Below are 15,026 nucleotides of genomic sequence, written 5' to 3' on the forward strand. Positions count from 1 at the left end.
ATACATGCATGCATACAAATTAAAATTGCCCCCAAAATATTTATATGAAAATAATTCATGTTTAGAAGCTATATTTAGAAGACTACGTAACCTATATGTCTAGACAAATGGTGTCATCATTCAACCAAATGCTGTCTTCACTTCTATTTTGATCATGGGTTGCATATTTCCAAAGACACTTCTTGTCCAACAGAAAATAGTCAAACACAATTGCAGACATCTCTGCTACTGTGTACACTAGTTAGTACAATTTTAGCCATCAAAACCCTCTAAGAATGTCTTTCAAAAGCATATTTTATTTCATTGGCTACCCATTTGTTTATTTAATAATAAAATTGCATGTAAATAAAAGGGCCATAAGGATAGGACCAAGCTTGGGAGACCTATGATTCTAAACCATTGAGGCCAGGCTTGGCTGTTTCTAATTCAACTTGGAAAAGTAAAATTCCATTTTGTCAAAAAGACTTTAAAGGAAGGAGGCCCCACAATATCAGAGTGTTGTCATGAACTGGGTCTTCTCAATGTGAATCTTGTAGACTAAGTTCTCTATACCTTTTAGGATCTCAGGGAAGATTTAACAAACAAAACCTAATTTTCAATTTTGAGTATTTTAATCCTTCATAAATCTGAAGAGAATCAGGAAGACCTTTCATCAGCAAAAATGATCAATCAATTGATCATCTACTGTTATACAGATACTATGTTAGAGACTATACAGTTCCTAGAGAAGAGGAAGCCGTAGTTTCTCTCCTTAAGGAATACTTGATATGACAGGAATTAAATAAGGAATTGTATACTCTAAAGCAGTATGAATGTCATGAGAAATAGCGCTGTAAACAGGCCACTGCTATCCAGCAGAAATAGAGAACAAATGCCCAAGTTGAAGAAATGTGAAAAAGGTATGTTCTGAAAACCATAGGAAGAAGAGTTTGATCCCAATCCTGAGATGAACTTCTTTTAAATTGATTCTTTATTTGAATAATCAACGGGTACCCAAAGATAGAAGTCAACAGGTGGTTAATAAGAATAGGTCCATCTGATCTAAACTTACTTCCTTTAAAAAAATGAGTATGAAAATGCCTTCATTTGAAGAAGTAATGTTTTCCATGGTTTGTAGGCAAACTAGAGAAATATGAACAAAATAGTAGAGTTGATAGATTAAAAAATGACTCATCAACTTTATCCAAAAAGTCAAGGTGATCATGGAAAGTTGTAATCTTAACTCTGACTCTAAGTGGCTGGACAAGGCTGAGTTTTGAAGTCAGAAACAGTTGGGTCTGAATTCCAGCTTTGTTGTTTACTACTTGTGTGACTTTGGGCATGTTACTTACCCTAACACTCAATTTTCTCATCTTTAAAATGACAATGATCATAATACCTTACTTCTTTGAGTTATAAAAATTAGATGCAAATGATGGACTTAGGGCTCTCAAATATAGTAACAAACATTCTTTTCTGGAATAATGTTAGGTTTCATAATCATAATCATTATTATTAATAAAATGGAAGGAGGTCTCTAGTGACCTGTCCAGTACTTTTTAAATGTTTGCCTTGGGTGAGGAAAATGAAGGCATGCCTATAAAATTGTAAATTTTATACATGCAGCTATAAATTTTTATGATTTATATTTTGCCCCCATGGTTGAATTTTACAGTTATTTTTATTTAGCTCCATCTCTTCAATACCAGCTGATTGGTTTCTTTTTAAATCCTTAAGCCTGCCCTCTAATATGTTAGTTCTCCCTCAGAGCCACAGAAAAAGTGTCTTGATTTAGTAACATGATACAAGATTATTCCATTTATGGAAATAGGGATGACTCAGAAAACTTGTGGTTGGAGGGTGAGATAGTCTGGATGTTCATCCCCTTCAAATCCCATGTTGAAATGTAATCCCCAGAGTTGGAGGTTGGGCCTAGTGTGAGGTGTCTGGGTCATGGGGGTGGAGGCCACATGAATGGCTTGGTGCCCTCCTTGCAGTAACAAGCGAATTGTCACTCTACTAGTTATTGTGAGATCTGGTTGTTAAAAAGAGTCTAGCATCTCCCTCCTCTCTTTTTCTCTCTTGCTCCCCTTCTTGCCTTGAGACATGTATTAACCCCCCTTCATCTTCTGCCATGAGTAAAAGCTTCCTGAGGCCTCACCAGAAGCTGAGCCAATGCTGATGCCATGCTCGTACAGCCTGTAGAGCCATTAGACAAATAAACCTCTTTTCCTTGTAAATTACCCAGCCTCAAGTATTCATTTATAGCAACACAAAATGGGCCAATACAGGGGGTAAGAGTATAGAGCTAAGAATTCTGTTTTGGTTGCATCACATTTCATTTAAGATTGCTAAGAGACACCTATATGGGGTTGTCAAGGAAGCAAATTGGATCTTCTCTCTGGATCTCAGAGGAGTGCTATGTCCTGGAGATATTGATCAAAGAAAGAGCTGATAGCATGAAGACTGTATTTAAAGTTATAGATAGTGAATGTATAAAGTAAGAGCATAGTCTGAGAAGAGTATCAAGAGCCAAGTCCTGAAGAACTCCAACAGTTTGAGGCCAGAGAGAGGGGAAGAGCCTCTAAAAGAGACTGGGAAAAAGTTGCTGGTGAGTTAGCAAGAAAACCAGGAAAGTATAGTGTTAAGGAAAATTAAGGTAGGAAGTATTTTAAGAAGCAAGCTAGGCCAACTCTAAGAGGTCAAGTAAGAATACCTTTTCAAAATTTGAAACCTCTATAAGTCAAAAGTTAACCAAAGTTAAAAAGCAAGCAGGAGATGGGGAGGTGTATTTGCCAATTCTATGACACAGGATGAATATACAGAATATAACAAAGAACACCCAGAAATTAATAAGAAAAATACAACAAAGTTGTCACAAAAAGGGCCAAACACATAAAGATGCACTTTATATAAGAATAAATACAAATAGTATATAACTAATTTAAAAGAAGTTCAATCTGACAAACCGCTAAGTAATGCAAATTAAATGATACAGCAATTACTTTTACACTAACCTAATATTTTTTAATTAAGAAAATATGAAAGATTGATAATATTCAATGTTGGTAAGGAGAACTCAAACTCACAGATGAGAATGCAAATTGTTACAGTGTGTTAGGATGCCAATATTATAGTAAACATAAACATTTTAAATGAGCATACCTGTCAATACAGCAATTTCATTTTTGGTAGCTATCTGAAAGAAATACTAGCACATGCACCAAGAAATGTGTTCAAGGGCATTAAAAACAGTACAGTTTGCAATGACAAATAATTGGAAATACTTACATGCCCACTAATAGCAAATAATTAAATAAATTTTAATATGTATTTTTAGTACAGAAGATTATGGAACAGCTGAAACAAATGAGTTAGAGCTATATTTTCCCCAGTGAAAAGATCTTCAAAATGTATTGTTAAAGGATAAAAAAACAAGATGTAGAAAAGTACATATAAAATGATCCCATTTACATAGAGTGAGAAAAAGTTATATTTCTATGGTTTTTATGAATGTCTGTAAATACATTGAAATGATCAGCAGACTAATGTTAACTATTGCCTCTGGGAACAGGGGTAGGATTAGCAGGATAAAAGCTGATACTGATTTTCATTGTTTTGGTTTTATATTTCTTCAATTCATCTGAATTTGCTAATGATCTACTTGTGGGATTTTTAAGAAAAATGCAAAAATTGTCTTAGTTGTGTTAAGTTAAAACAACTGATCAGAAGAATTAATTTTAGAATTTGTTAATTCATCAAGAGTTTAAGTTCCTATTACATATCAGACAATATGTAGAGTATTTGGTATACAGCAGTGAATAAAATAGGCAGAATTCCTGTCCTTTGTAAGATTTAACCTCTAGCAGATGCAGGTTTCAACTATTCTGTATAGGCTACCCTTACTCTTATAAGATTCTCCACTCCCACAGTAAAACATCACAGACCAACTTCCTGCACTTTTCATGAACTCATGAAGAAACATGGAAGACTGTAATCCCAGCACTTTGGGAGGCTGAGGTGGGTGGATCACAGGGTCAGGAGATTGAGACCATCCTGGCTAACACGGTGAAACCCTGTCTCTACTAAAAATACAAAAAAATTAGCCAGGCATGGTGGCGGGTGCCTATAGTCCCAGCTACTGGGGAGGATGAGGAAAGAGAATGGCGTGAACCTGGGAGGCGGAGCTTGCAGTGAGCCCAGATCACACCACTGCACTCCAGCCTGGGCAACAGAGTGAAACTCTGTCTCAAAAAGAAAAAAAAAAGAAAAAGACTGAACAAAAAGCAGCAGAAAACTCTGCAGACTTAAATGTCCCTGTCTGACAACTTTGAAGAGAGTAGTGGTTCTCCTAGCACAGAGTTTGAGATCTGAGAACGGATAGACTGCCTCCTCAAGTGGGTCCCTGACCCCCAAGTAGCCTAACTGGGAGGCACCTCCAAGTGGGGGCAGACTGATACCTCACACAGCCAGGTACCTCTCAGAGATGAAGCTTCCAGAGGAATGATCAGGCAGCAACATTTACTGTTCAGCAATACTCGCTATTCTGCAGCCTCTGCTGCTGATACCCAGGCTAACAGGGTCTGGAGTGTTAACTCCAGCAAACTCCAACAGACCAGCATCTGAAGGTCCTGACTGTTAGAAGGAAAACTGAAAAACAGAAAGGACGTCCACACCAAAACCCCATCTGTACGTCACCATGATCAAAGACCAAAGGTAGATAAAACCACAAAGATGGGGAAAAAACAGAGCAGAAAAGCTGAAAGTTCTAAAAATCAGAGCACCTCTCCCCCTACAAAGGAGTGCAGCTCCTCACCAGAAATGGAACAAAGCTGGATGGAGAATGACTTTGACGAGTTGAGAGAAGGCCTCAGACGATCAAACTTCTCTGAGCTAAAGGAGAAGTTTAAACCCATCGCAAAGAAGCTAAAAACCTTGCAGAAAGATTAGACCAATGGCCAACTAGAATAACCAGTGTGGAGTAGTCCTTAAATGACCTAATGGAGCTGAAAACCAAGGCACGAGAACTGTGTGACAAATGCACAAGCCTCAGTAGCCAATTCGATCAACTGGAAGAAAGGGTATCAGTGATTGAAGATCAAATGAATGAAATGAAGTGAGAAGAGAAGTTTAGAGACAAAGAGTAAAAACAAACAAACAAAGCCTCCAAGGAATATGGGACTATGTGAAAAGACCAAATCTACGTCTGATTGGTGTAACTGAAAGTGACGGGGAGAATGGAACCAAGTTGGAAAACACTCTGCAGGATATTATCCAGGAGAACTTCCCCAACCTAGCAAGGCAGGCCAACATTTGAATTCAGGAAATACAGAGAATGCCACAAAGATACTCCTCGAGAAGAGCAACTCCAAGACACATAATTGTCAGATTCACCAAAGTTGAAATGAAGGAAAAAATGTTAAGGGCAGCCAGAGAGAAAGGTCACGTTACCCACAAAGGGAAGCCCATCAGACTAACAATGGATCTCTCCGCAGAAACTCTACAAGCCAGAAGAGAGTGGGGGCCAATATTCAACATTCTTAGAGAAAAGAATTTTCAACCCAGAATTTCATATCCAGCCAAACTAAGCTTCATAAGTGAAGGAGAAATAAAATACTTTACAGACAAGCAAATGCTGAGAGATTTTGTCACCACCAGGCCAGCCCTAAAAGAGCTCCTGAAGGAAGCACTAAACATGGAAAGGAACAACCAGTACCAGCCACTGCAAAAACATGCCAAATTGTAAAGACTATCAAGGCTAGGAAGAAACTGCATCAACTAACGATCCAAATAACCAGCTAACATCATAATGACAGGATCAAATTCACGCATAACAATATTAACCTTAAATGTAAATGGGCTAAATGAGCCAATTAAAAGACACAGACTGGCAAATTGGATAAAGAGTCAAGACCCATCAGTGTGCGGTGTTCAGGAGACCCATCTCACATGCAGAGACACACATAGGCTCAAAATAAAGGGATGGAGGAAGATCTACCAAGCAAATGGGAAACAAAAAAAAGGCAGGGATTGCAATCCTAGTCTCTGATAAAACAGACTTTAAACCAACAAAGATCAAAAGAGACAAAGAAGGCCATTACATAATGGTAAAGGGATCAATTCAACAAGGAGAGCTAACTATCCTAAATAGATATGCACCCAATACAGGAGCACCCAGATTCAAAAAGCAAGTCCTTAGAGACCTACAAAGAGACTTAGATTCCCACACCATAATAATGGGAGACTTTAACACCCCACTGTCAACATTAGATGGATCAATGAAACAGAAAGTTAACAAGGATATCCAAGAATTAAACTCAGCTCTGCATCAAGCAGACCTAATAGACGTCTACAGAACTCTCCACCCGAAATCAACAGAATATACATTCGTCTCAGCACCACATTGCACTTATTCCAAAATTGTCCACATAGTTGGAAGTAAAACACTCTTCAGCAAACGTAAAAGAAAGAAATTATAACAAACTGTCTCTCAGACCACAGTGCAATCAAACTGGAACTCAGGATTAAGAAACCCACTCAAAACCGCTCAACTGCATGGAAACAGAACAACCTGCTCCTGAATGACTACTGGGTACATAAGGAAATGAAGGCAGAAATAAAGATATTCTTTGAAACCAGTGAGAACAAAGACATGACATACCAGAATCTCTGGGACACATTTAAAGCAGTGTGTAGAGGGAAATTTATAGCACCAAATGCCCACAAGAGAAAGCAGGAAAGATCTAAAATTGACACCCTAACATCACAATTAAAAGAACTAGAGCAGCAAGAGCAAGCACATTCAAAAGCTAGCAGAAGGCAAGAAATAACTAAAATCAGAGCAGAACTGAAGGAAATAGAGACACAAAAACCCTTCAAAAAATCAATGAATTCAGGAGCTGGTTTTTTGAAAAGATCAACAAAATTGATAGACCACTAGCAAGACTAATAAAGAAGAAAAGAGAGAAGAATCAAATAGACGCAATAAAAAATGATTAAGGGGATATCACCACCGATCCCACAGAAATACAAACTACCATCAGAGAATACTATAAACACCTCTACGCAAATAAACTAAAAAACCTAGAAGAAATGGATAAATTCCTGGACACATGCACCCTCCCAAGACTAAACCAGGAAGAAGTTGAGTCCCTGGATAGACCAATAACAGGCTCTGAAATTGAGGCAGTAATTAATAGCCTACCAACCAAAAAAATCCAGGATCAGATGGATTCACAGTCGAATTCTACCAGAGGTACAAGGAGGAGCTGGTACCATTCCAATATCCCTGATGAACATCGATGCAAAAATCCTCAATAAAATACAGGCAAACCAAATCCAGCAGCACATCAAAAAGCTTATCCACCATAATCAAGTGGGCTTCATCCCTGGGATGCAAGGCTGGTTCAACATATGCAAATCAATAAACGTAATCCAGCATATAAACAGAACCAAAGACAAAAACCACATGATTATCTCAATAGATGCAGAAAAGGCCTTTGACAAAATTCAACAGCCCTTCATGGTAAAAACTCTCAATAAATTGGGTATTGATGGGACATATATCAAAATAATAAGAGCTATTTATGACAAACCCACAGCCAATATCACACTGAATGGGCAAAAACTGGAAGCATTCCCTTTGAAAACTGGCACAAGACAGGAATGCCCTCTCTCACCACTGCTATTCAACATAGTGTTGGAAGTTCTGGCCAGGGCAATCAGGCAGGAGAAAGAAATAAAGGGTATTCAATTAGGAAAAGAGGAAGTCAAATTGTCCCTGTTTGCAGATGACATGACTGTATATTTAGAAAACCCCATCGTCTCAGCCCAAAATCTCCTTAAGCTGATAGGCAACTTCAGCAAAGTCTCAGGATACAAAATCAATGTGCAAAAATCACAAGCATTCTTATACACCAATAACAGACAAACAGAGGGCCAAATCATGAGTGAACTCCCAATCACAATTGCTTCAAAGAGAATAAAATACCTAGGAATCCAACTTACAAGGGATGTGAAGGACCTCTTCAAGGAGAACTACAAACCACTGCTCAACGAAATAAAAGAGGACACAGACAAATGGAAGGACATTCCATGCTCATGGATAGGAAGAATCAATGTCGTGAAAATGGCCATACTGCCCAAGGTAATTTATAAATTCAATGCCATCCCCATCAAGCTACCAATGACTTTCTTCACAGAATTGGAAAAAACTACTTTAAAATTCATATGGAACCAAAAAAGAGCCCTCATTGCCAAGTCAACCCTAAGCCAAAAGAACAAAGCTGGAGGCATCACGCTACCTGACTTCAAACTATACTACAAGGCTACAGTCAGCAAAACAGCATGGTACTGGGCACTAAAACAGAGATATAGACTAATGGAATACAACAGAGCCCTCAGAAATAATACCACACATCTACAACCATCTGATCTTTGACAAACCTGACAAAAACAAGAAATGGGGAAAGGATTCCCTATATAATAAATGGTGCTGGGAAAACTGGCTAGCCATAGGTAGAAAGCTGAAACTGGATCCCTTTCCTACACCTTATAAAAAATTAATTCAAGATGGATTAAAGACTTAAATGTCAGACCTAAAACCATAAAAACCCTAGAAGAAAACCTAGGCAATACCATTCAGGACATAGGAATGGGCAAGGACTACATGTCTAAAACACCAAAAACAACGGCAACAGAAGCTAAAATTGACAAATGGGATCTAATTAAACTAAAGAGCTTCTGCACAGCAAAAGAAACTACCATCAGAGTGAACAGGCAACCTACAGAATGGGAGAAAATTTTTGCAATCTACTCATCTGACAAAGGGCTAATATCCAGAATCTACAAAGAACTCAAACAAATTTACAAGAAAAAAACAAACAACCCCATCAACAAGTGGGTGAAGGATATGAACAGACACTTCTCTAAAGAAGACATTTATGCAGCAAACAGACACATGAAAAAATGCTCATCATCACTGGCCATCAGAGAAATGCAAGTCAAAACCACAATGAGATACCATCTCACACCAGTTAGAATGGCGATCATTGAAAAGTCAGGATACAACAGGTGCTGGAGAGGATGTGGAGAAATAGGAACACTTTTACACTGTTGGTGGGACTGTAAGCTAGTTCAACTATTGTGGAAGACAGTGTGGCGATTCCTCAAGGATCTAGAACTAGAAATACCATTTGACCCAGCCATCCCATTACTGGGTATATACCCAAAGGATTATAAATCATGCTGCTATAAAGACACATGCACACGTATGTTTATTGCGGCACTATTCACAATAGCAAAGACTTGGAACCAACCCAAATGTCCATCAATGATAGACAGGATTAAGAAAATGTGGCACATATACACCATGGAATACTATGCAGCCATAAAAAAGGATGAGTTCATGTCCTTTGTAGGGACATGGATGAAGCTGGAAACCATCATTCTCAGCAAACTATCGCAAGGAGAAAAAACCAAACACCGCATATTCTCTCTCATAGGTGGGAATTGAACAATGACAACACCTGGACACAGGAAGGGGAACATCACACTCTGGGGCCTGTCATGGGGTGGGGGGAGGGGGGAGGGATAACATTAGGAGATATACCTAATGTAAATGACGAGTTGATGGGTGCAGCACACCAACATGGCACATATATACATATGTAACAAACCTGCATGTTGTGCACATGTACCCCAGAATAAAGTATAATTAAAAAATAAATAAAATAAAATGGTAATTGTACTCATACCATGTAAGGTTCTTCAAAAAAAAAGAAATTTATGGAAGAAAATATGGAGTGTACATCCATATGCCATCTCTAAATTGTCTCTTTGCTTTACAATGATCCTGCAGATTACCAGATGCAGCAGGATTTTAGAATACATCTTATTTAGTAAAATAGGCTTTCTTGGGCTGCCCTAGAAACTCCCAAACTCTCTATGAAAAAAACCATATCAACTGCTAAACAACTGACTTAGCAAATGTATTACCAGAGCATACGCTGTTTGTAAGTTGTCAACAGCCTGTACTTAGGCAACTGCTAGATTAAATAGCTAAAAACTATTTGGCACCCACACAGAAGTTCTTGTACACACACTTTATGGTTGAATTCTTTCTATGACACTCCTGAAGGCATAATAATTAAGAGAGAATGTCGGTTTCTAGGAGTATCCTTTGGGGTCTTTCCACCAGCTGAAACCACAACACCATGCTAGGCTTTAGCTATAAATCTGCCTACACTTGTAGCAAAAAATGGAATTCATGCTCTGAGCAGCCTCGGAGGCACAGGGTTTATATTTTATAGCAATTCTTATTTTTCTTTTCTTCTTTTCTTACACACGCAAATGAAAATATCCCCCAATTTACAGCCGCCAGAACAGCTGAATACTAATCATCATCAGAAAAATTAAATGCTTGTTTCAAAGAAGGAACTACTCCTTAGAAATTCCTGCGCATCTCAGGGCAAAGAAAAAAATGTCATTGGCAATCCTGTTTTGCTACAGGATGAATGTATTTATCACACATAGCTTTGCATAGCTGAGAACAATTCTAGCCCAGGGTGACCAGAAAAGTCTCAGGGTTTGGAAAGAGGTACCATAACTAGACACTGAACATTCAACTCCAAAGTCACTTCCACCTCCATCCACTTATGTGACTTTGGGGGAAAAAAATCGCTGGACCTGTCGGTATTCTCTTATATTTCATTTCCTTCCTTGTACTGTTCTATCTGCCTGAAATGGCTTCCCTGCCTTCTCCTCCATGTCTCAAATTCTTAGGAAATACTGTTCTGTGTTCTGTGAAGCCTTCCCTGAGCTTCTTAAGCCAAATCAGCTTCCTTTCCTTTCTACCCCAATTCTAGATTGCCCATACATCCATTATATCACATGGTATTACTGTTGTATATTTATTATGGTATTTATTTTAGTTTATCATGTTATTTATGGCCATATTAGGTTCTCAGGCACTATGTTATTACTATTGGTCCTAATATTAATAAAACTTTTAGTACCATTGTGAGTGCTTACTGTATGTCATGCCCTATGTGAATATATTATCTCTACTCATCACAAAACACACATGAGATGAGAATTAACATTCTCATCTTTTTTAAAGGTGAGGAAAGTAAAACCAAGAGGGAGTATGCAGATGGCTAGCAGGAGCACTGAGAATCAAGACAAAACCTATTTTACTTTAAAATCCATGCTTTTAACCACTACTCTAAAGTACCACCTTTAAATAATAATAGACAACATTTACTAAATACTTGTTAAGTGTCAGGCTCTGTACCATGCGCTCCACATACACTAGCTAATTTGATTCTCATAAAAACTCTGTGATGTAGATATAGTGATTATTATCTTAAGTTTTTAAAAAATGAAATTGAGGTTAATAATGTTTAAACGACCTGTCCAAGGTCACAGAACTATGGGGACTTGATTAGAATTCAAGTCAGTCTCCCTCCAGAGCCTGAGTTCTTAACCATTGCTGTATTCCATGACCAGATAGTAGAATCTTTTATAATCTTTGCAAACTCTATGCAGGTTTCAGGGATAACCCCTTTGGAAACAGAAAACTGGAGCATTACCCCTTCTGAGTAATACGAATCAACCAAATCAATGGACTCCCTTAGTATACTCACCTTAGTACATGTGTGGATCCATTAATGGTTGTGGTTGAACAAGGGACAGTCTGGCCCAGAATGGAAGGTCTTCGGTAGCGCTCATCATCACAGCAGAGGATGATGAGGAAGGCACGTCTAAAAGACTTATTCAAGAAGGCGTAGAGAAAAGGGTTCAACCCGGAATTGATATAGCCGAGCCAGAGGAAGGCAGTCCACACCTGCCCAGGGACAGTGTAGTCTATGAAAGGATCCACAATATTGGTGACAAAGAATGGTGCCCAGCAGAGGCAGAAGCAACCCATGATGATGCACAGGGTCTTGGCTGCTTTGGTCTCTGTCCTCATGCGGTGAGTGCTATGCTGGTCTGCCGACTGAGGCCTGCTCTCGGAGGAGGCTCCTGCCCGTTGTAACATCTGGATCTGATGGGCATGCTCCTTAGCTGTGACATAGATGCGGTAATAGGCCAGTACCATGAGGAGAAATGGGATGTAGAAGGCTACCACAGAGCAGGTGATGGCGTAGGGCTTGTTGACCATGAAGACACAGTACGTAGAGTTAGAGTTCTGGTTGAACTTCCTCTTTTCTATCTGAGAGTTGGAGGGAGAGAGAAAATGAGGAAAGGAGGTAAAAAGGAAAGAAAAAGTGAAAAAGAAGTGGGAAAAATGGGGAAGAGTGTAAGAAAAGAAAAAGGGAAAAGGAAGAAAGTGGAGGATTGGAAGATAAAAAGAAGGGGCAGAGAACAGGGAAAGAAAATGGGAGAATAAAAGAGTAAAGGGGAAAGGAAAGAAAAGAAAGTTTATCAGCAAAGCTTTGGTTTTCTTATAAGCCTACAATACAAAGAACCTTGATGACAGAAAAGGAACATGATCATATCCCAGGGCCCAGAGAACTTATCTGTACAAGAGGAACTGAAGGCTCCAGGACAGAAGAGAAATAAAATAGAGACAGAATCATTTATTACATTTACCCAACCAGAATTAAAATTCTGCCTCTGTTCTCCCTTCCCTGTCTGCTTGCACATAACAGGTCAGTCTCTTAACAGAATGTCTGCAGATCACTAACATTAGAGTCACCTGCAGTACATATTATAAGTGCAGATTCCTGCCCACTCCCTGCCGCCACCCCTCCACTCTCATCCCTGAAAGACCTACTAATTCTAAATCTCTGGGCAATGAAGCTCAGATATATGCATTTTAGCAGGTTTTTTCCAATAATTCTAAAGCTCATTAATATTTGAGAACCATTGCTCTATACCATGCTAAACTTAGCTCTTTGGGGGATGCCATGGGGCACTTTTCTAGAGTCATTTCTCTACTTATTGAGTTCCCTGATGAAGGTTTGTCTCATTTAGATAACACAGAGTAACAGCCTGTGTTATAGTGTAACAGCTTGTGTTTTAGTGTAACAGCCAAGAGGGGCCTTAGGGCTTGGGGGAAAGAAAGGGTAGATATTTTAATGGAAGAAAAGAATATAAAGATTGTGTAGGGCAAGGTCATGAGGGACTTTGGAACCCAACCAGAGTTAGAACCTAGACAACACTCAATGCTTCAACTTACTCTCCTCCCAGTCTCTCCTGAATGCACTCCATTTAGGTGTTCACCCTAATCACTCCATTGAAAATGCTCTGGTCAAGGCTATCAATGACCTCTGTGTTGCCATTCCTCCTTTTAAATGAGCCATCTACACCTTTGACATAGCTGAACCCTCCATCCTTCTTCTTTTTTCGAATATTTTATTGAACCAAAATACATATGAAGTACATAAAGTGTATATACAGATGAATCAATTATTACATGGTAAATATGCCTGTGTAATTATTATTCAAATCAAACTATAGAATATTATCAACAACCCAGCAGCCTCCCAAATGCCTTCTCCTAGTCATTAATATGCCCAAACCTAGCCACTCATCTACATCATCATAATGTAATTTTATTTGTTTTCCAACTAAGTATCAATATAATAATAAAACACACAATCTGTATCTTCTTTAATTTAATATTGTATCACTCACATTATTGCATGTACAGGTAGTTTATTCTTTTTCATTGTAGTATAATATTGCATTATAGGAATAAACTACAATATTACATATTCCAATATTGACAGACATTTGAGTCATTTTTGGGTTTGTGCTATTTTGCATAAAACTGTTATGAATATTCTTGTAGAAGTTTGTGTGTGTGTGTGTGTGTGTGTGTGTGTGTGTGTATTTTCATCTCTCTTAGGTATATACCCAGGACTGAAATTGCTGTATCATAGCTTGGGTATATACAGCCAAACAGTTGCCAAAGGGACTGTATCAATTTATATTTCCACCACGAGAGCAGGAGAGTTCCAGTTACTCCACATGCTCGCCAACATTTGGAATTTATTGTCAGTATGTAGTGGTATCTCATTGTGGATTTGTTGATGATGTTGGTAAAGTTTATTTGAATACATAAGTAAAATACTCCATGTGTTTTTGACTCTTTCCATTGGTTTAGATTAGGATTTGTCTTATGTTTTGTTACTGAAAAGTGTCCTGGGCATCCATATCCACATAATTATGGTACATTGACATCACTCCTTTTGGAAAGCATGTGAGACTGAGTTTCTGCATCTGTTTCCTGATTAGCACTCTGGTTCCTTCAATGGGACGAGAGCATTGCCTTCAGAATGGTAAAATATTGCCTAGATCTTGTCAGTCCCAATTCTTGCAGCTGTATCTTCAGTTTCAATCCGAGTAAGTCACCTCAAACTCTCAGTGTGCCCTGGTTTCTGCATCTTTGTTCCCTGTTTACTATGTCCTGGCTATTTCATTGTAATTTTGAATTAAATCCAATAAACTTGAATCAAATCTGTTTATTACAACCCTTCAGTTTCTTATTACAGTTTTACTGTGCATCTCCTGAGAACTATTAATGTTAATCACTGTTTTGCCCTTTCGATATCCTGTCTTTTGAATTGATTATTCAGGTATTTTCCCATTTTAAAAATTAAGTTGTAACTCTCTTTCTTATTGATTTTTAATATAATAGTTCTTTTATATTCTAGATGTCTTTTGTCAGATTTATGTGTTGCACATATATCACTCTGTGGCATGGCTTTTCACTCTAGTATCTTGTGATAGAAAGAGTTCTGAAAGAACCTATACTTTTGGTTAGTACTTGTATCTTGTTTATGAAATCTTTGTTTACTCCTAAGTATAAAGATACTGGCCGGGCGCGGTGACTTACATCTGTAATCCCAGCACCTTGCGAGGCCGAGGTAGGCAAATCTCTTGAGGCCAGGAGTTTAAGACCAGCCTGGCCAACACGGCAAAACACTGTCTCTATAAAAAAATACAAAAATTAGCCAGGCGTGGTGGCAGGCACCTGAATTCTAGCTCCTAGGGTGGCTGAGGCACTAGAATCGCTTGAACCCGGGGGGCAGAGGTTG

The 15,026-nt window shown here is 38.5% G+C and overlaps 1 protein-coding gene across 1 annotated transcript in view; it reads right to left on the reverse strand.

Moving 5' to 3' along the window:
• HTR4 (5-hydroxytryptamine receptor 4) overlaps positions 1 to 15,026 on the reverse strand; it is a 114,562-nt gene that overhangs the window by 47,437 nt on the left and 52,099 nt on the right. The window contains exon 5 of the mRNA XM_063705977.1: positions 11,625 to 12,193. Coding sequence (XP_063562047.1) covers positions 11,625 to 12,193 — 569 coding nt within the window. The remainder of the gene's footprint in view (positions 1 to 11,624; positions 12,194 to 15,026) is intronic.

Source organism: Gorilla gorilla, chromosome 4, assembly GCF_029281585.2.
Source record: "Gorilla gorilla gorilla isolate KB3781 chromosome 4, NHGRI_mGorGor1-v2.1_pri, whole genome shotgun sequence".
NCBI lineage: Eukaryota > Metazoa > Chordata > Mammalia > Primates > Hominidae > Gorilla > Gorilla gorilla.